The sequence below is a fragment of the Solea solea genome, chromosome 11 (assembly GCF_958295425.1).
Source record: "Solea solea chromosome 11, fSolSol10.1, whole genome shotgun sequence".
In the NCBI taxonomy this organism is placed as follows: domain Eukaryota; kingdom Metazoa; phylum Chordata; class Actinopteri; order Pleuronectiformes; family Soleidae; genus Solea; species Solea solea.
The window spans coordinates 24,734,400-24,755,685 of NC_081144.1; the positions used below are offsets into that span (position 1 = coordinate 24,734,400).

Genomic DNA, 21,286 nt, shown 5'->3' on the forward strand with positions numbered 1-21,286 from the left:
TATTTACAAAATTCCCAAGCATTTTAAGGGAGTTTAGCAGGGGATTTTCCGTGCCTTTACAGCCCTGATACCGGCATATATTTGACATTGATTTCACATCATCAGTTATGACGCTCATCATCATGTCAGTGTGAAATCATGTAACGTCGAGAAAAAATAAAATACTTTTATGTCCAACGTTATTAGATGTTTCTGTGCTTTTCTGTCAAAAACGGAGCCTTTTACATGTCATTTTAGCCTTGGTGACGCGTTTTCACTACTTAAATATGTCTGACGGGAGGTATTAGTAGTGTTAGTAACCAGGAAGACGTAAAGTTTTGAATAAGCAGTGACAGCCTCGTTGTAAACATTAAAGTCATGTTGTGAGTGAAGTGATATGATTTAATAAACGTTGACTTGATTTTTTTCCTCTGTAGTTTTTATCACAGTTCATATTTCAGGAACTATCTAAGTCTTGATTATAAGATGCTGAGTCATCATTATAAGATGCTGAGTCATGACTGTAATAAATGTTTAATTTTAAACAAAAATGTTCAAAGTTTCATTTTATTTTATTTTGACAAAGTCAGTCCTGCCTTCACACCCCAGACCAGGAGGGGGCAACATTGCTTGTCGAACGCCTTTTTTTGAATGAACTTTATTGAAAAGACGTTAACTTCTACATGTAACAAACACGTATTCCGTCAATATAAATATTTAACGTTCATTAAAGACAATAAATAAATAAATTATCGTGCTAATTATGATAATAATAATAATAATATTCGCAATATAAATAAATAAGGAACTTCGATAAAGGTCGGGAAAAGGAACTACGTCATTAACGCGCGACTTCAACCGCAGCAGCGGGAATTCGTCTGAAAAAACAAAACAAGGGATAGGTGAGAATTATTTACTTATTTTTCTCTTTTGTTTAGAATTTTCTTTATTTCAGGAACATTTTAACTTACATCTTAGCTGAATTTCATTCTTCTAATGCTGTTTGTTTCTCTCGTTGACGCTAATTTAGCTTTAAACGGACAAACCGTCACTTCCGCGTGTGTTTCTGTCGTTCAGCGTCAAAATAAAAAGAATTAACGGTGAAAAACGGTTCATTTGAGGTAAAAAATGAAAGGTAAAATGTTTAAAAATGTTTTGTGTTTGTCAGACAGTGTGAGGACATGACGCAGAGGAAGAGACAGTCCACAGCAGTAAGTCTCACTCATGACGTAATTTTTCAGCTTTATTTACTTACTTTTTAAAGTAGTAGTACTAGGCTACATACGTATACATAATGTTTAACATACACACTTACAGACAGTAATAGTATGGACAAAATTACATGTATGTATTTTAATTTCATTGATTTCGTTCACAGGGACAATGTACATGATTATTAGAGTAGTGGTGGTGGTGTTGTTGTTGATGATGATGATGACGCGTCAGTGTTTTTGTCCATGCAGAGACAACATGACGTCACAGCAACTCAGGAGGACAACGACGTGACCTTCACTCAGCCGAGTACGTCACAGGTGCAGAGAGCGCTGGAGAATTTCACATCTGATCAGGTTGACTACAAGGTAACATGCACACACAGGCGAACACACAGGCACACACACGCAGGAACCCTCAGTTTGTCAGTGTTTTGTTTAAAATGTCGTGTCCTCCATGTTTTGCTGCAGACAGCTGAGGTGGTGCAGTATTTCCTGGTCAAGCAGCAGAAGAAGATTCCCGTCAGACGAGCAGGTGAAGACAGTCTTTACAGTGAAAGTTGGATTTGTAGATTTCTCCTTCCTCTTGCAATCATTAGATTCCAGTTGGACCTTTTTAAAAAAACATTGAATCTTTAACTTTAGACACAAGAGACCATGCAGGGTGAAGGAAAAAAACTTTGTTCATTTCATCACTTCTGCAAACACACGATGTCCATTCACTAAATACTTGCTGCTGTTTTTTATAATCAAGCCAGTATTTAAATACGCATCCCTGGTGATATAAAACAACATATATCACCTTTATATCGTCTTCTTTTTTCTTCTTTCCTCTCAGATCTGATAAAAAACGTGGTGAAGGAATACAGGACCGTTTACCCCGAGATCATGAAGAGAGCGACGCAGACGTTTGAGCAGGTTTGTTCAGTCTGACGCTCACAACTGTTTTTATCAGTTTGAATGTTTTTGTTAAACATTAAAACAAGATTTTTTACCCGCTTCTTAAATGGGAATATTTTCTGGTTCCTTTGCAAAGAACAAAGAAGTCACGTTGGTTTGTTAGTGTAATGCTCTGCTCCCCCCTGTAGGTTAAAAAAAGGATGGTTCTGGCCACATTTTCTATTCTTTTCTTTGCTGATGATACAATGTCTTTCAGAAGATTTCATGTTGTCATATGATGTCAAAGAGAAAGTATTTATTTGAGAAATGTAGATGTTTTGAAGCTTCACAGACTGTTTTAATAAAGAAAATCAACATGTTCTTGATTACTTCCTGATCAGTGAAGGTCAGTTTCATGTCTCTAGACTAATTTATTTATTATTAATCACTTTTCAACAATTAAAACCACTGTCTTTAGTGTCGTGAATGTGAATATGTTCTGGTTTCTTTCTTTGCTCCATGGAACTGAATGCTTACAGGATATTTGTAATGCACTCGGCTCAGGTGTGACGTCGGTCCTCGTTCTTACTTGTAATGTTTGTTTTCCTCTGCTCTTTGTTCCAGGTTTTTGGTCTGAAACTGGTCGAAATCGACACCAAAAATCACATCTACATCCTCGTCAATAAGTTGGAGGCGGTTGATGGATGCTCACAGATCAGGTCAGTTTCCTCTCTCTCACTCTCCATGTCTCTCTCTCTCTGATTAATGTGTTCAGACGTTGCCAAAATGGTTGCCAAATTCAAAATGACTGACTTCCTGTTGAGTTGAGATCATGGACCTAATAGGCTTTTTAGTTTGTCTCTATGTGTTTTTGTGTGAGACAGAGAGAATGTGCTGGGTCAAATATTGTGGCAAATGATTGAAAATTACTTGAAAACCCTGACGGTCATTAACATAGTTGGGGGGCGTGGCCAAACACGGTTGCGTCTGCAGTGACGAGATAAGAGGGGCTGGAGTGGCACAGTGGTTAAGACCGGTACCCTGTGTGAAAGACATGGTCGCAAGTTCGACTCCACCCCTGGCTGATTGTACTCAATTCCATTGTAAGTTGCTTTGGATGAAAGCGTCTGCTAAATGACATGTAATGTAATAAGAAAAACTCTTGACTGACAGTTGATGACTTTTCTGTAAGTATATAAAAAATATAAATATCAGAACCAGTGAACCCAAACTTTGTGTGTGTGCGTGGACTCGCTTTTTAAACAAACTGTCAGGAGACACATGTTTAAAACCTGATATACTGTTTAATTTTTGCATTTGTATATTAATTATTCTCCGTAGATTTTGGTAAACAATTAAAAAAACTTTTAATGAAGATATGTTTTAAGGTTAGGGTTAGGTCAGTAGTAATTTATCGTTAAGGTTAGAGTAAGTCTCCAGCAAATGAATGTAAGTCAATGCAATATCCCTTCTAGTCATGCATGTTGATGTGAAGTTAGGGTTAGACCCTAACCCGTGTGTGTCTGTGTGCGTGCGTGTGTGTGTGTGCGTGTGCGTGTGTGTGTGTGTGTGTGTGTGTGTGTGTGTGTGTGTGTGTGTTTGCAGTCCCTCTAATCCAAAGACGGCTCTGCTGTTCGTCGTCCTTGGTGTTATTTTCATGAAAGGAGGCGTCGTCAGAGAAAGTGAGTTTATCAAACCACCTCACACTAATCCCGTCTAACAAATGTGACTGACCATTGTTTACAGTATTGCAAAATGGCCGCCTCTGTAGTGATGCTTTTCCACTACACACTTCTATCACAACTCGACTTGTTTCTCGTCATCAGAGATAGAACCTAGTACCTGCTGTTTTTTTCAGTTCCTGCTCAGACGAGGTTCAGCTGAGCCAATACTAAACTGTGAAGTCATCTGACTGCCGGCCTCTGATTGGTCAGAGAGTGTCGTCACTGAAGACCAACAATGTCCAACTGTAGATAAGGTTAAGACTTTAAAATCAGACGGAGTCTGAAGGTCTGAACCATTCTGTCAACAAATCTTTTTAATGATTCACTTTCACCCAAAACAACTGCAACTGCAAGTCACTAGTTTGTGTTTGTGTCGCGTAGAAAAAGCATGTCAAGGCCGTTTCACGCAGATGTGATACGATGACTCCGCCCACTTTGAGGAGGAGCTATGAAGTCAGAAGAGTCAGATCTGTGTGATGTAAAAGAGTCATAATTCAAGGCCTTTTAAAGCCTGTGCTGTGTTTTTTTTTTTTTTTTTACTAATTCAAAGCAGTTTGATTTTTCAGTTTCTTAAATGTGAATATTTTCTGTTTTCTTTGCTCCATAAAATCATTAAAACTGAATCATTTTAGTTTGTGGACAAAAACAGACATTTGACAAACACTGATCAACAATTATGATGATAATGACTCCCCCCCCCCCCCCATGTTTTGGTTCTATCTCCACTTTAATGAAATTATGGATCAAAGAAATGAGAATATAAAACTTGATATGATACTTTTTTACATAATTATTCTCATTTTCATTTGATTAATATATTTAAAAAGATCTGTGACAAACAAACATGTTTTCTTCTGTCTGGAAAAGATTATTTTATCTGAAATAGTTTCATTTCACAAACATTTCTGCTTTAAGAAAAACATCGCGCCTCCTGCAGTTTGAATCTTTAAAGTACTTGTTCAGTCCCAGCTGCTTCCTGTGGGGGGCAGTGTTGCTTTTACCGCCTGCCGTAGATTATTAGAAGAAGAATTGGTTGATCATCAGTTTCCAGGACCACACGTTGATTTTATTGATTCATTTGTATTTGTAGTTTTAGGAGGATTTTGTTTTTTTCAGCATCATTTTGTTGCACGTAAGGAAAATAAGTGTGTTTTATTGATTTGTAGCTCTCATCTGGAACATTCTAAAGAAACTCCGTGTCGACCCTGGGTGAGTTTTATTTTATAGGTTTGATTTGATCTTTTTTTAATATAATTATGAATGAACAGTCACATTAACTTGGCTAACTTAACTAACACCCATCACATTAACTGATCATCTTTTTAAATCACAAACAATTGAACATGATCTTTAATCTTTATTTGGTTTAAATCTGTATTTAAATGTCACATGACGACTTCAAACGTCCACAGAGAGAAACACCCGGAGTTTGGAGACGTGAAGAAAGTGATCACAGATGAGTTTGTTCGTCAAAGGTGAGAGAAACCTGTAGCTCAGTGGTCAACCACAGTGGAACTGAGGTCAGAAGGTCAAAGGGTCGCAGGTTCAAGTCCAGCCTGAGTCAGAGTGTGTATTTGTGTACAAGTGGTGTGATCAGAGCCAGTGTCTGTCAGACCATAGACTCGGGTTTATACCACACCATAGAGCAACGGGAGGGAGGAGCAGAACCAGAACCAGAGTCTGGATCACGACTCCAAACTCCCAACAGTGTCTTTTCACACTCGTATGATCTCGTGTTGTCTCGGGTTCAGGTTCACACGACGTCAGCGACTGTGGGTCACGATCACTTTTCAGTCACAATCGATGTCGATCTATCCAAGAATTTTCTTGATACTGTGTGTGTCTGTGTGCGTGCGTGCGTGTAGGTATCTGGAGTTTGTGCGAATCCCTCACACAGATCCAATTGAGCATGAGTTACGCTGGGGTCAACGAGCCAACCTGGAAGTGTCAAAGGTCAAACTCCTGGAGTTCATGGGTGAAGTAAGTGACTCATTCATGTGGTGACCAGCAGGGGGCTTAAAGTCAGGATAGGAAAGTCTAGTGGTTTCTGTTTATTATTTGGCAGTCAGTCTGTTAGTGGATGTAGAGAATAGCTCATTATTTGGCAGTCACTCACAAAGAAATGAAGTCTAAATAAACAAGTTTAATGTTTGGCTTTAAAAAGTTTCATGAAAGGTCATGATTTATCATTAATTCATCTCTCTGTTTGTCTGTCTGTCTCCAGCTTCATGATCAGCAGCCTCAGAGTTGGAGTCAACAGTACAGAGTCGCTCACTCATCACAGCCGAGCAACAACAGCAACACATGATCCATGTTTGTTCTTTTTACTCCTGGACACACTGACATTTACACATGCTGTCATATATACGTGTGTGTGTGTGTAAATTAGGGCTGCAAAAACTAATCGATTAAATCAGTTTTAGTGTGTTTTTCTTTTAATAATTCAACCAGTTTGTGTGATTTTGTTCAGTTAGTTGCAGCCCTAATAAATACATTTATACTACATGTGTATCTTTATTTATTTATATATGTGTGTATGTATGTATATATATGTGCGTGTGTATATATATATGTATGTATATATATATACACACACGTACATAGATACACACACATTTGTACATATATACATATATATGTGTACATATATGTATATATATGTGTGTGTGTGTAACTAACCCCACACACACATACTGTATTCACATACACGTATCGAAGTGCTTGTGTTATTTTGTAGAGTGACATTTAATTTGACAGACGACACATTTTTATTTTCCCATGTTTTATTTTATTGTCTGAACTTAAAACAAGAACAAGTTCCAAAAATAAAGTTACTGATTATTTAACATCAGTCATTTGTTTGATTGACATCATATTTTCATTGACTTCCTTACACACACACACAGACACACACAGTCACACGATCACACAGAAAACAGAACAGCACATTATTAAGTAAACATGTTCGAATGTGCGTTCCTGTTCCTGAATATTTTCAGCATCAGTTTTTCTCCAATCTTAAAAAGCACCTTTGGTTGTCTAGTACAAGCAGCAGGTGGCGCCACAACTGTTACCTGCTGCCAGCATCAGGAAAGCTGACTTACGTTTACACGAATCACTGCGATGACTGAAACACACCTACACTCACCAGACTCCTGGAAAAATCACTGTTGTGAATAGTGTTCGTGTACCTAATACAGTGGACAGCGAGTGTTTACACTCTGGCTTAAAATAAGATGCAGTTTCCCATAAATGGTATTTTAATCATTTTCACACGTACAAGTGTCATCTTAAATGTCGGATGATTCATCGGCATTGACCAATTATGCATTACACAGTTGTGTGCTTTGTAGCTGAGAATAATAATTAACTCAATACTTAAAAGTGTTGATCGAGGTAGACGTTAACTGGGACCATATTTGCCATTTCTTGGCCGATTATTACAAATGACACATTTTTGTTCTCAAACTTAATCAACGTTAAGTCACTTTATTTTTGTTTTTTTTGATGACCTATTTTATTTAGTTCATACAGATGTTTTATTGAAATGACTGTAAATAAAATGTAGATTAAATAGTATCTGTTATTTGTTATTAAACAGTTATATTTTATCAGATGGGAAGAAGAAAATTGTCAAATATGTATTTGTTTTCTTTGTGTATCTCTTAAAATGTATTGGCTGTACTTTTATTTGATTATTTGTCATTTCTTTTAAATATGTGATTTTTAAAACGTTTAAAGTTTGATTTATAATGTTTTTTTTGTTTATTTGTAATGTTTGTTTTGCTTCTGCTGTGACCGTGGTTTCTGAGCAGGTGGAGCCGTATTAACGAAAACTTCAATCTTTCACTGTCGTCTGCTCGGGTGACGTTGAACTTGACTCCGCCTCTTTCAGAATCGGACCAGAGTGGACAATGGTGCCACCTCGTGGTACCAGCTAATCAGGAGCAGTGACGGTGTGTTCAGGTAACCCGGAGAGTGTCCGGAACTTTACGTAACAGAGATCGGAAACACATCACTGACGTTTCAGTCTGAGAGTCGTACAATACAATCAAACATAAAGGAAGAACTAACGTGTTGTACAGTAATTATTAATATTGCACCAGTTTCCCTTTGTTTCCATTTTTAAAAACGTACAACTGTTCACACATTGCGTGTGCGACCACACACACATGTTGCATAGTTAATGTGTATTTGAAGCTACATGAGGCGTAATCTCTATAAAAACTTCAGGTTTTGTTTCTACACTGTTCCATTTACATTGAGTCGTAAAAAAACTATGTATAATCCTGGGCTAGCCATTGTTAGCGATACCTGTTGCTACCAACGCTCACTCAAACAGTGTAGTCACATTGTTCGCAAATAGAAATCAAACGATACTATGCGCACAACTGATTAACTGTTGCAGTGTTTGTACTTTGGTAGCCATTTTGGAATCCAATGTCGGAGTTGGAAAATCCCAGAGTTCTGACAACAAACGGAACATGCGACTAGTTTGTGTTTAAGAAACCGAAATCCTCCACAAAATGTCAACAAATCAACGGTTGAATCTTGAAGTCGCCACTTGATCCGCTACCGGAAACCCGATTTGCACGACTACTTCATGCCATCGCTAATATTTCGGGATAGTTGTAAAACGATGACTAAAATGAAAAGACATAAAAACGTGTATGTTATTTATTCAGAGTAAGTGCCACGTGGCAAAAAAAGACAGGAACTACTAAAAAAAAAGCCGAAGTCAGTGGCTTTTATTTTGAAAGGCAGGTTGATTAGCTGCACAATAAAGGTGAACGACTAAAATGAAATATGTGCACATTAAAAACATGGATTTTATTTCGAAGAAAACCTACTAAAACAATATAAAGTGAAAACGTGTTTTATTTAAAAAAAAAAAAAAAAAGTCTCAAACCTGGTGGAACTTTATTTTGACGGGTTAATGCTTGCAAAAAAATAAATCAGGTTTCCGGTGAAAATCGGATCGTGAATTTCTATTAAAACTCAAGTGAGACGTAGAAGTAGTAGCCCCCTGGTGGCTATGCAATATATTATTACTTCTTATTAGACTTCAGGTAGAACCAGGACGTCTGTGTTAGTTTTTGATTTGACGTCAACGTTGAACAGAAAACAGAAAACTTTTAGATTTTGTTGTCGACACAGGAAGTCTAAATATTATATGTATATACTGTAATATTGACCTTTGCCCTCAGATGCTAATTTCTGCGTGAGGCACGTCATGGTATCGGAAAGTTAAAATACCAAATACGCTAACGCTTCTACGGCTCAGTTCATGTTCAAGACGGATTAAAACATTCACGTGCTAAATTTACAGCTAGTTAGTTTAGCTTAGTCTAACTGTGGTCAGTTTACCAAAAAAGCTAGTTTGTGGTCGTACAGACTTAGCTACCGATAGCGCTTTTGGCTAAGGTGTTTTTCCAGGACAGTCGATTTAAAATCGTAATTCACAACATTTTAAGTGGAAAATAAAAACAAAAATTAAAACATTTTAAATTGCGGACCCCAATGACATAAACTTATCAGCAGATGTTAAGTAAATATTCTAATTATTTTCTATAAAGTTTAGAATTTACATTCCTTGCGTTAGCCACACGTCGTAGCCGGAGTCATAGCTCCCTAGTAACCATTGAAACCACGCTTTCACGACTTAAACGGTTGAACCACAGACGACGTGTTCAAAACGTTTTTCTTTTTTGGATGTTTACACAAACTCTGGCTGTTTTTGGATGAGCTGCTAAAAATGTTATTGCCTTTAAACAAAGTCTGGCTACTTTCATTTATTTTCTAATGCTATGCTAGGCTAACTGACTGTTAGCCACACAGCGTGGGACTTTTGTGCGCTGCATCATAAAGTGCATTTACAATTTAAACAGGCTGCTACAGAAGGAACTTTCCACCACCACAATAATTATAATAACAATAACAGTGATGATGATGAATTATTATTATTTTTTTAAAAGGCCACTCTTTTCCCATCAGGTTGGATCATTAGAACCTGACTCCGCCTCCTCCTCATCTAGATGTGATCGGGCACCGTCCCTAAAGCCTCCGCTGTGTCTCTGTCCACGTCCACATTCTGAGACAAAAGACAAACGCAAGGACAAAAGAACCAGGTATGAGCTGAAAAACTGCTGTCACTGCACCTTTAAAGCTGCTGAGGCTAGCAGTCAAATTCCAGGAACTTTCCATGGGAAAATTGTGAATTTTGGTAATATTCCAAGTAGGAAACTTTTCCTTTGCATTTATGAAGTTTAGGTTTCACCTGTTTAAGAGATTAAGAAGAGATTAAGCTCAAAAAAATTCCCAAATTTAGGAATTGGAGCAAATATTTCCTGACTTACGTCTCAAAAAGTGTTGCGTTAATGGTTTGTTTTAAATATTTAAAAAATGGCTAAAAATTCCCTGTAAAATTTCCACTACGCCCACGCTTTGGGAACCACTGTCGCAGTAAAATGTGAAACTAGAATCTGACACCAGATTTTAGAATTGACCTCCAATAAAGTCGCACCAAAGTGGGCGGGGACACGATGATGTGTGTTTATGAATGAGTGAATGAATGAATGAATTACCCCTGGTTTGTCTCTGTGTGTATTCACAGCTTCGATGTTGAGGAAAACAGACTCCACTTTACAACCTGAGAGAGAAAAAACACACAAACCATCAAACACAATGACTGAAACAATGTGGTTTTATAAGTGTTACAGTTAGTTCCCTCTAGTACACCTGTGGTTCAAACACTGGGTGGGGACCTATTCATGGGTCACGGGAGAGTGTTGCAAGATTTGTTTCAGTGAATTTACAAAACGTATCCTGAAAATGATTTATTTACCGATTCAAAATATGAGTTGCAGATATGTAACATAAGATGTTACAACTTAAATCTTTTCATGATTTATGTTGCGATTTGGCTCCAGATAAATGAAAACTTAATTTCATGCATGTTATTAACAACATATACACATAAATCTCAACTAGAATGTTTGGAAACCACTGGAGTAAACCAAAGTGGTGCAGGTTCACAGGAGTTCATGTGCTGTTATTGACAAAAGAGGACATCAGAATTTGTAAGAATGAACATTATGAAGAACAAGAGATACTGACCATAGGCGACTGGGGTGAGTTTCAGGACTGTGTGCAGAGGACACTTCAGGTACGGAAGCTCACCTGACAGCAACAACAAAAAAGACCATTTACTTTCACACCTAAACCTCTGCTTTAGTTTATTCCACCCAAAAACTACAAAATAATGAGCTGTTCTCAATGCACCAACAGACTGACTGCCAAATAGTGAGCTGTTCTCGATATCCACCAACAGACTGACTGCCAAATAATGATCTGTTCTCTATATGCATCAACAGACTGACTGCCAAATAATGAGCTGTTCTATATATGCATCAACAGACTGACTGCCAAAAAATGAGCTGTTCTCTATATGCATCAAAAGACTGACTGCCAAATAATGAGCTGTTCTCTGTATTCACCAACAGACTGACTGCCAAATAATGATCTGTTCTCTATATGCATCAACAGACTGACTGCCAAATAATGAGCTGTTCTATATATGCATCAACAGACTGACTGCCAAAAAATGAGCTGTTCTCTATATGCATCAAAAGACTGACTGCCAAATAATGAGCTGTTCTCTGTATTCACCAACAGACTGACTGCCAAATAGTGAGCTGTTCTCTATATGCATCAACAGACTGACTGCCAAAAAATGAGCTGTTCTCTATATGCATCAACAGACTGACTGCCAAATAATGAGCTGTTCTATATATGCATCAACAGACTGACTGCCAAAAAATGAGCTGTTCTCTATATGCATCAAAAGACTGACTGCCAAATAATGAGCTGTTCTCTGTATTCACCAACAGACTGACTGCCAAATAGTGAGCTGTTCTCTATATGCATCAACAGACTGACTGCCAAAAAATGAGCTGTTCTCTATATGCATCAACAGACTGACTGCCAAATAATGAGCTGTTCTCTGTATTCACCAACAGACTGACTGCTAAATAATGAGCTGTTCTCTATATCCACCAACAGACTGACTGCTAAATAATGAGCTGTTCTTTATATCCCCCAATAAATTCTTAGATCAAATAAAACCACTGTTTCACAGTTTGGGAATCATGTGTTTCGAGCCTCAGTTTGTCACAGTTTTACAAACATGTAATGCGTTGTTTTTCGTTTGTTTGTTTGTTTCCTCACCAGCACTCTTGTCCAGGAAGTAGGCGAGTAAACATCTCATCACAGCCTGGTGACAGATGACCAAGACGTTCTCCTGCCGCTCCAGCTCCATGATGACGGGCTCCAGACGCTGGACCAGGTCCTCGTAAGACTGTTCCACACACAGACAGGGGGTGTATAAAACGTCAGACAGACGCAAGGAAAAGTGGGCGGGGACACGATGAGGGGGCGGGGACACTCACCTCTCCTTTGGGGTAACGGTAACGATATTTGTCCTGGTCCCTTAGAGCAAACTCTTCTGGGTAATTCTCCTGGATCTCCTCGTAGGACATTTCCTCACACACACCCTGAGAGACACACACGCACGCGGTTTCATGTGTGTCATGGTTTCCATGTTGTCATGGTGTCATGTGTTTCCTGGTTTCATGTGTTCATACTCACAGCGTCAATCTCATTGAGGGCCTTCCACTGTTCGTACTGGACTCCCAGAGCCTCTGCAGTCTGGATGGTTCTCTTCATGTGACTCGTCCACACCTTCAGGTCTCTGATGCTCTGTCCACGCATGTATGAGCCCAGAGAGCTGGCATACTGACCGGTCAACAAACAGGCTGGACGTTAGCTGAGAGACAGAGGTGGGGCTAAAGTAACACAATACACACACACACACCTTGGCCCCACGTGTGGACAGTCCAGAGTCTCCTCCGATTCGGCCCACGAGGTTGAGCTCGCTCTCTCCGTGGCGACACAGGTAGATGGATCTGGGCGTGACGTGGATGTTCATGAGGTAGTAGACGATTCTGCTCTGGATGTGGTCCTGGATCCGGTTCACCAGGTACCGACTGCCCACGTTAATGATCTTAATGTAGGACAGGTGCCTGCGGGAGGACGAGGACAGAAACGGGAAGTTTAATAAATAAATATTTAAACACTTGTGTTCTTGAATTAACCCCATTTTAAAAAGCCTGGTAAAAACGTGCGTGCTCAGCGGATTGTGGGTAATTTTGCTTATACACAAATGGTTACTCGATCAAATGTTTATGCTCCCTAGCGTGACGGCTAACAAACGTAGCCTTTTACCGTTGAAGTTAAAGTATTAACGTCAACTGATCCTGCCGGGTTTTTCTTTACGTGTTTGGGACGATGAATATAGTAAATATTTTAAAACGTATTGCGACGTCGCTCTGGTAACCCTCGCCTTTGAGTTACACGAACCAGAGAGGTTGAACATCAGAAGGTTTGACACTTCTTGACGAAGTTTACGAGCAGCTGATCAATAACGCGTGCTTGCTATCCCGTTCCATTTACACGTTTCAGTCGTCTCGAGTCGTAGAGCGATAATATCGCGATTGTTAAACAGCGATGGTGTGTCACCTGTCGTTGTCGTCGTCCAGAGGGACGTAAGTCAACTTGTAACATTCGATCCTCTTCAGGAAGTCGTCCACAGCCTCGTCTTTGTCGCAGTCTATGTAGTCTGGACTACTCAGCTTCACTTGCTTGAGGGGGGGAGAGAGAGAGAGAGAGAGGTTTTTAAATGATATTTTACATGTTTTTAAATAAACAAACATTTCTCATCCAAACAGCGTCAGAGGTAGAAGTCAGATTTTATTCAGACTAAGACAATAACTCACTTTTCTTTGTCATGTAAACATGTTAGTCTGACTAAAATCCAGCTGGTCTTAGTCGGACTAACATACCTGGATCATGTAATTCATAGTCTGATTACTCCTGCATGAAAACACTTAGTCAGACTGCAGTCAGTAATAATAAAGAATAAAATCTAATGAATGCAAACGAACACACACTTACTTTAATATTCTCAGCAATGATTTCTGGATCGTCACACAACGACTCCACAAAGAAAACCTGAAAACAAAGACACATTTAACACACTTAATGGTGTAAAAATGCTATTTCTTCCTTTAATTTATTTATATTTAAGTCTTTTTTAAGTCTGTTATAAAATAAAAACCGACCTTGTAACCATTTTCTTTGGCAAAATTGCGAATGACCTCTCTGCGATCGGGGGTCGTGTTGGTCGCATCGAAAACCTTCAAGAATAAAAAAACCACGTCAGACTGAAACATAAATGTGTCCTCAAGCATCGTTAGTGTCCCACTGTCCACTCACCGCGACCTGTCCCCGCTCTTTGGTGAAGTAATCACACACGTCTTTGAGTGCGGTGAGTGCACACGCTCTGAGAGACCACACACACGTTTGTATTAGCATTTTAGTGAGGACAATCTTTGACGTCATGAATTCACTTACCATCACAACTAACCCTTAAAAACTTTTAAAAAAATCCTGATAAGGAAAAAATTTCCTCGCTCTTTTGTTTTTTTATAAACCAGTGGTTCCCAAAATGTGGATCGTGGGCCCTCAGATGGGTCATGTGAGATTTTTGTTGTGTGTATTTATATTTAAAATAACATGCATGAAACAAAGCTTTGATGAAAATAATAATAATAATAATAATTATATCAGGTTGAACACTGGATTGAGATTTTTTGGTCACAATAAATGAATATCTTGAAAACAGAGGTCTCAAACTCGTGGTCCACGGGCCACTAGTGGCCCTCCGGTCCATTTCTTGTGGCAAGTCACTTAGCTAAGAGGTTTGTTTAGTCATAGATTAATTTTGCATGAAATTTATACCGTTCCATGTCAACACAAACACTTATTTTGAAATTCTGTGAAAAATGCGATATCATTTTAAGTTAATAGTTGTAAAATATATAAACGGACACACCTTTCAAATATCTGATTAATCTTTTAAACTGTACTGTTTAGCACAGTTACATTTGCGTTACGTTGGCGTAAAACATGTTCATACTTGCGAATCTTCATGGCCTCCGTGTTGTCGGGGCTGAAGAACTCATAGCTGTTGTACACTTGTGTCGCGTCTCTGCGATACTGACCCACGTTGAACACTGTGAATGAGAAATACGCGTTATTGTGCGGCACAAAAACAAAATCTACATTTAGAGAGGGACTAGCATCACTGGCAAATTAAATATTTGTAATATTCAATGTTATTCTTAGTCCAATATTTGAATATTTTAAACTGCTGAAAGTAACGCAGGGTTCATGGCACGTTGAGATGCATTCAAGAAACATCGTAAATTTCACCACTTCTGTCACTAACTAAATGCTGCCACCTGGTGACAGTCAAACAGGAAACAATCCAAACTCAGCACATAAACACTTCCTGTCACATTATTCAAACCAAAATGACTGAAATTCACGATGTTATTGTGAATTAAACTCTACAAATGTCATGTAAATCAACTGTGTGATAACAAAACACTCATTTGTTGCGAGAATTTGATTATTTTCTATTTCTGAGAGTTATTTTAAGGTGGACTGCACCATCATAATAAAATATTCTGAATGTAATTTTTAGTAAAGAAAATTAGTTTTTTCTGCTTTATACAAACATGTGTATAAATATGTGTGTATAAACCACTCACTTATCTTTATCTCAACATTTTTGATTATATTTACACTGATGTTTCATGTGAAGCAGCTTCTGTTGTTAAATGTTACATGTGAACGTGTGAAGCTCGATACCTTTGGTTGTGACTCCGATCCAGTTCAGGTATCTGGTCAGCTTCTTAGAGATGTAGGTCTTCCCTCGTGCTGGAAGACCGACCATCACGATCATGGTGGGTGAGTTAGTGAACTGAGGCACCGACGCTGCACACAAACACACACACATGAATAATGCAGGTCCAATACAGTGATGAGGGTTAATGGCAGTGACACAGCACAGTTAAAAACATGGCTGCCAATAGGAACACCAAAAAAAACCAGATTTAGTAATAACATCTACATCAGTTTAAATGTACAATATCTACACTCTCCCACACCAAACCCCATAGAGAAAATCAGTGATTTTAACATCACACATACACTGGAGTTTTATATCCATTGCTGCCTCCATCACTAAGTTCAAATGTCTTATTTTGTGAATTCGGCTTCTAAAATGATTGGTTTAGATTGACCTCAGTGACACAAAGTGACTACACGAGGCAGCAGAGGACCAGCAGCTCCTGTGTCCCCGCGAGCTAAAATCACAGATTCTCTCTATGGACTTTGGTGTGGGAGAGTGAGATAAAGACGTGAACAGATATAGACATAGATATAGATATAAAATTTAGATATAAAATCAGCTTCTCCTTGTGTCTCCTGCTGGTGGCAGCCAGAGTGAGTGACTCTGACTCAGACTGGTCCCCAAAGATTTCAGTGCTTCAAAAATCCTGAACTATCCCTTTAAGGTGAAACCTCTGCATTAAAAAGCATGAGATTTTTTTTTCCTGTAAGAAAAATGAGAAATGAAGGAAAACAGTTTGTTCATAAAGTGGGTCGTCGTTGGGACACGTGGTGGACACGCTGACCTTTTGGGGTGAATGTCCCACTGGTCCACACACACATGGGCAGATATCTGCGCTATAAAGCAGGTGTAACTAGTTTGAAAGACTTTTCTCTTATCTGTGTGTGTGTGTGTGTGTGTGTGTGTGCGTGGTAGTGTGTGTGTGTGTGCGTGGTAGTGTGTGTGTGTGTGTACTCACAGCCTCTGCGTTTGCTCAATCTATTTTTCATTGATGGGACCCAGATTTTCTCCAGAGGATTCTGAGTCAGTGTTCTGTGAGTCGCTGACATCATTATGGCTGCTAACCCTGTGTCTGTCTGTGTGTGTGTGTGTGTGTGAGAGAGGGAGATAGTGAGTGTCTGTGCCTATCCTCTCTCTGCCTGTGTGTGTCTGTCCTCTCTGTCTCTCTCTCTCTGCATGTGTGTGTGTGTCTGTCCTCTCTGTCTCTCTCTCTCTCTGTATGTGTCTGTGCCTATCCTCTCTCTGCCTGTGTGTGTCTGTCCTCTCTGTCTCTCTCTCTCTCTCTGCATGTGTGTGTGTGTCTGTCCTCTCTGTCTCTCTCTCTCTCTGTATGTGTCTGTGCCTATCCTCTCTCTGCCTGTGTGTGTCTGTCCTCTCTGTCTCTCTCTCTCTCTCTCTCTCTCTCTCTCTCTCTGTATGTGTGTGTGTCTGTCCTCTCTCTGCTTGTGTGTGTGTAAGTGTGTGTGTCTGTCTCTCTGCGTGTGTGTGTGTGTGTTCAGGGTTTTAAACTCTCACACCATGTGTCGTGTGTGTGGGCGGAGCCTAAGTCGTGTGTCAATGACCTCACCTGTTTGGCTGGTTGCAGAGGTCAGAGTGTCTGTGATTGGTCGGCTTACCTGTCACTCACCGTTTACTGTCGTGGTGATGAAACTCAGAGTGATTGTCATCGACCAATCACAGAGCTCCACTCTGAACTTTGACCTGTCAAGCAGGAAGCAGTGTCACATGGCCTGTGAACAGCCGAGCTTATGTAAAAAATGTCTCCTGATTTGAGAAGACAGTAGGACAAGTGTAGCAGGTCACCACCAGGGGGCGTGTGTTTTATTTTATTCAATTAAAGGTGACATAGACCGGAAGCTCCAATTAACGCTGCGTTTTTGTGTGTATCTGCGTCATTACCTCGTTTATGAAACCCTAAAGTTTCAGAACAAACAGTTCAGCCACTGCTGAGAAAATAGTGTTGTATTGTTTTCCTGGGCTCTGCGAAGCGGATCGACACTTCCTTAATTTGATGTCGTCATCAGAAATCCTCACCACCGTAGCGCCTCCCGGTGCGGGCACTAGTCCGGGCACATCCGGTTGCGTACATTCAACCGCAGAAGAAGAAGAAGAACTAGTCTCGTTGTAGCTGCTGAGATGCAGAGCATCCACCGTGCCAGAGGGGGAGCTGTGTATCTGAGCGCTGGCCTATCTATTACGTCACTTCCAGGTACCTGGCCAATCACAGGACAGTAGGAAAGCTCTCGTTGGCTGGCCAATCACAGCAACTGTTTGGTCTGAAACAGCGCGGCTGACGAGAGCGTCAGTGAGGAGATATTTTGATCGGCTCGTTTGCAGCGATTAGGAGGTTTTTAATCATGAAAACATGTTAATATATGTAAGTAGACCTCCATAACTAACATATATGTGTGATACAAGTATTCTATGTCGCCTTTAACTAATACAATGAAAAAACACAATATTATCACCATCTTTAATCACAATATGTAAGTCACAAAATGATCACAATATTTAAATCACGATATTATCACTTCATGTCACGATACGATATCACGAAATTTAGGTCACGACATTATCACAATATTAAAGTTGCGATATTATTACAATATTTAGGTCACAATATATCACAATATTTAAGTTGTGGTATTATCACGATATTTAGGTCACAACATTATCACGATCTTTATTCAAATTTATAAATGTGTCCTCTTCCACTCTGTCTTGAAGTGTCTCAGGTCTTTTTTCTGTCTCCTGTGATCAGACAGATCTGTTCAATCTGGTTATAACATGTCTCTGACCAGACAACAGTCTGTCCTCAGGTGTATTTACACCTGTCCTTACATGTCATCAGGAACTATCTGATTGTAATCTGATCACAGAAAACCTGTTAACGTCAGATGTAAAGGAGGACTGTGTCTTCTATCTGTCCCTCTGTCTCATCCTCTTCTTCTTCTCTGGTGTTACCATGATGTTCAATACTGCCATCTCCTGGAGTTAGAGAACTCTGTCACAGACTTAGCTCTCACTGTCATCATCGTCTTGGTTCTGTTTTTGTCTCCTTGCCACCTCTCCTTGTTTCCTTCTTCCTCTCACTTTCCTTTTTTGCTCAGTTACTTTTTTTACGCTGTTACATTTTAACTGAGTTACTTTTAAACTCAGTTATGTCATTACTTAGTTCCTTGTTTACTCCCTTCTTAAATCTGTTATTTTTTTTACTCTGTTACTTTGTTACTCACATTTAATCTTTTTAAAATTTTTACAGTTGCTTTTTAACACAGTTACTTTTTAACTCAGTTAGCTACTTGGTTTCTCAGTTACAGTTTAACTGAGTTACTTTGTTTGTCAGTTACTTTTTAAATCAGTTACTTTGTTTCACAGTTACATTTTAACTCAGTTACTTTGTTTTTCAGTTACTTTTTTAACTCAGTCACTTTGTTTCTCAGTTACATTTTAACTCAGTTACTCTGCAGCTCTGACTTTACAATTAGTCACTGTTTCTCCTTCACTGCAGCTCTTCGTGCAAGTGTGTGTGTGCGCGCGCGCGTACAGGTATTACTAATGTTATGGGGAATGAATCTAAGTCAGTGTAATGTCCTCTCAAGTAATGGACGAAACGTGTGTGTGTGTGTGTGTGTGTGTGTGTGTGGTTTAACCTCACCTCTGCTACTCTCACAGCGCACGCGCCTCACTCTCGGTGGTCGCGCGGTCTCTTTAGTCTCCATTATTGTTATTATTATAGTGACGATGACGACTGTCTTCAGACTCTGGAGTCACGTGACTTTGTTTCTGTCTCTGTTCAATATCAAATCAATGGCTGCTCCGGGAGTGAGCGCGCGCCACTCTCTCACCCGCTTACGTCACTACAGTCACCTTCTGACGTCACTGCAGTCTGACCACGAGGGCCGAGTTTAACCCGCGCCACCCCTCTCTCGCTCTCTGAACATATGTGGGCACGTTCCCAAAATACTCACGGCTCTTATATAAGTGTGTCGTGCGTGTGTGTGTGTGAGAGAGAGAGAGGGGGGAGGAGCGGAAAAAATTTATCAATCACAATGCCACGAGGTAACGCACGCGCACACGGCTTCATTCTGCACGCATATTTGCGTGTGCGCGTGCGTGTCGCCGTCACTTACCGTTCGGACGCTGCAGGAACCTCAGTGCGCCCCCACGCGGCAAAACCTCCGCTGCTCCGTTCATCATCCTGGTCTATTCCTGGAGGAGTGTGTGTGTGTGTGTGTGTGTGACTCAGCTGACACACACAAACACACACCAGCTAAACGAGTCATTCTGGTTAAGCCCTGCCTCCTCCTGATGGTGTCTCAGGATTCTGTCACATTAAAGCCACAGTACGTAACATCTGTTGCTTTAAATGGAATGCAGTGTCACTGACACCATGTCCACAGACCTGGTCCTCACAGAGACAGACCTGGTCCTCACAGGGACAGACAGACATGGTCCTCACAGACAGACACAGACTCAGGTGTGTATCCATGTTTATTGGTTAGTTATTCGACAGTCTGGGTTAGTTCAGATACAGAACATCGCACAACGCAACAAGCAGGTACAACATTAGCACATCTCCGTGTCACAATACACCCCGTCCCCATCATCATCATTGCCCCGCCACCACATTCTATGAATGCACGTGTGTGTGTGTGTGTTAAAGCAGTGTTTCCTAAACTTTCTGTTCGGGGCAAAACTTTGTGCTGCACCAAAAAATTAATTCAAACAAAAAAGCACCAAAGTTCACTAAAGGGTTTGGAAAATTCTTACAAACGACACATCTGTGGGCCCCGACCCAGTCTTTGGGAAACACTGTGTTCAACCCAAACACACCAACCCCCACTTCAGAGCCCCGCCCCTGACACTGCCCACCCCACCGCTGTACTGTTCCTGCAAAATCCTGATAATTAGCGACAATGACGTCGCCGTGATGACAATACTGACCCCGTCATCGTAACTGATAAAAGCACTGCTGCTGTTAATGTTTGCAAAATTGTTTCTATTCATAGCTACATTTTTTTTGTCTTTTTTAAATTTATAATTTATTGTATAAAAGAAGGCGGCAACAGAGACGAGCAGACGCACGGCGGCAAACAATTGCATTTAAAGACAAACGACGTGCCTCCTGCACCGCCGCCCCCTACTGGACAAATATGAAGCCACTTGTACCAGTGGCGTCTGAGCTTGAGTTTCATCACTAACAAGAGAGGGCGGGGCTTAGGACCTCTACTGCTGCCAGCCACCGGGGGGCGTTCCAGATGTGAGTGTCACGTCGTCCGTCTTTATTTACATACAAACAGTCAGCATCAAAATCGCAGAAAAGACGATTAACAAGGCAACGCGTCGAGGTTTGGATTATTGATTATGGATTATTACGTTTATAGATGAATGGAGATTGATCTTAAAAAAAAAAAAAAATGTCAGTATTGTTTAATTTTAAGCGTCGTTCACACCGAACACCACTGGTAATTTTTCGCGCAATGATTTCAATGTACAAAGTCAATGCAGAGACACGGAAAGATGCTAATCCTGCAAAGACCTGACTTTTGCGTAGTTAGCTTCAGTCGTTCCAGGTTATTGTTTGTGAAAACTGATTGATTCTTCCAAGTTTTATCAGGAATGGAAGAAAGACACCACACAACGCGACTTGATGTGAGAGGGTGGCGCTTAAAGTG

The 21,286-nt window shown here is 40.0% G+C and overlaps 2 protein-coding genes across 7 annotated transcripts; one reads left to right on the top strand and one right to left on the bottom strand.

Moving 5' to 3' along the window:
* Nucleotides 1–770: 770 nt before the first annotated feature.
* ndnl2 (necdin-like 2) lies at nt 771–6,169 on the top strand. 4 transcript variants are annotated; one of them, XM_058642929.1, is made up of 12 exons: nt 827–881; nt 1,010–1,079; nt 1,152–1,190; nt 1,443–1,559; nt 1,662–1,725; nt 2,029–2,108; nt 2,694–2,788; nt 3,675–3,751; nt 4,960–5,002; nt 5,206–5,268; nt 5,659–5,773; nt 6,018–6,169. In XM_058642929.1, exons 3-12 carry the CDS (start codon nt 1,161–1,163, stop codon nt 6,099–6,101), a joined length of 768 nt encoding a protein of 255 aa, XP_058498912.1. In that variant the 5' UTR covers nt 827–881; nt 1,010–1,079; nt 1,152–1,160; the 3' UTR covers nt 6,102–6,169. The 4 variants fall into 4 exon arrangements, with proteins under 4 accessions (XP_058498908.1, XP_058498911.1, XP_058498912.1 ...); XM_058642927.1 differs by having other exon boundaries at nt 830–881; nt 1,148–1,190; XM_058642925.1 differs by lacking the exon at nt 1,010–1,079 and having other exon boundaries at nt 771–881; nt 1,148–1,190.
* A 2,510-nt stretch (nt 6,170–8,679) lies between these two features.
* On the bottom strand, nt 8,680–19,849 carry si:dkey-96f10.1 (6-phosphofructo-2-kinase/fructose-2,6-bisphosphatase). 3 transcript variants are annotated; one of them, XM_058642923.1, is made up of 14 exons: nt 19,742–19,849; nt 15,566–15,691; nt 14,829–14,925; nt 14,126–14,192; nt 13,972–14,046; nt 13,805–13,861; nt 13,370–13,491; nt 12,666–12,873; nt 12,440–12,586; nt 12,241–12,345; nt 12,020–12,149; nt 10,910–10,972; nt 10,378–10,442; nt 8,680–9,884 (listed from the first exon to the last, which is right to left on the bottom strand). In XM_058642923.1, the coding sequence occupies exons 1-14, from the start codon at nt 19,806–19,808 to the stop codon at nt 9,825–9,827; spliced, it is 1,389 nt and encodes a 462-aa protein (XP_058498906.1). In that variant the 5' UTR covers nt 19,809–19,849; the 3' UTR covers nt 8,680–9,824. The 3 variants fall into 3 exon arrangements, with proteins under 3 accessions (XP_058498906.1, XP_058498907.1, XP_058498905.1); XM_058642924.1 differs by lacking the exon at nt 19,742–19,849 and adding an exon at nt 19,267–19,642; XM_058642922.1 differs by lacking the exon at nt 19,742–19,849 and adding an exon at nt 16,567–17,361.
* Nucleotides 19,850–21,286: the final 1,437 nt, after the last annotated feature.

What these genes read in the sequence shown, in the direction of transcription:
- ndnl2 (XM_058642925.1), top strand. Translation starts at nt 1,161, where the DNA reads ATGACGCAGAGGAAGAGACAGTCCACAGCA. An exon ending in GGAAGAGACAGTCCACAGCA is followed by an intron (nt 1,191 to 1,442) that starts GTAAGTCTCACT and finishes TTGTCCATGCAG; the next exon opens with AGACAACATGACGTCACAGC. An exon ending in CTGATCAGGTTGACTACAAG is followed by an intron (nt 1,560 to 1,661) that starts GTAACATGCACA and finishes GTTTTGCTGCAG; the next exon opens with ACAGCTGAGGTGGTGCAGTA.
- si:dkey-96f10.1 (XM_058642922.1), bottom strand. Translation starts at nt 16,660, where the DNA reads ATGATGTCAGCGACTCACAGAACACTGACTCAGAATCCTCTGGAGAAA. An exon ending in AAGAGCGGGGACAGGTCGCG is followed by an intron (nt 14,047 to 14,125) that starts GTGAGTGGACAG and finishes TTATTCTTGAAG; the next exon opens with GTTTTCGATGCGACCAACAC. An exon ending in CCAAAGAAAATGGTTACAAG is followed by an intron (nt 13,862 to 13,971) that starts GTCGGTTTTTAT and finishes CTTTGTTTTCAG; the next exon opens with GTTTTCTTTGTGGAGTCGTT.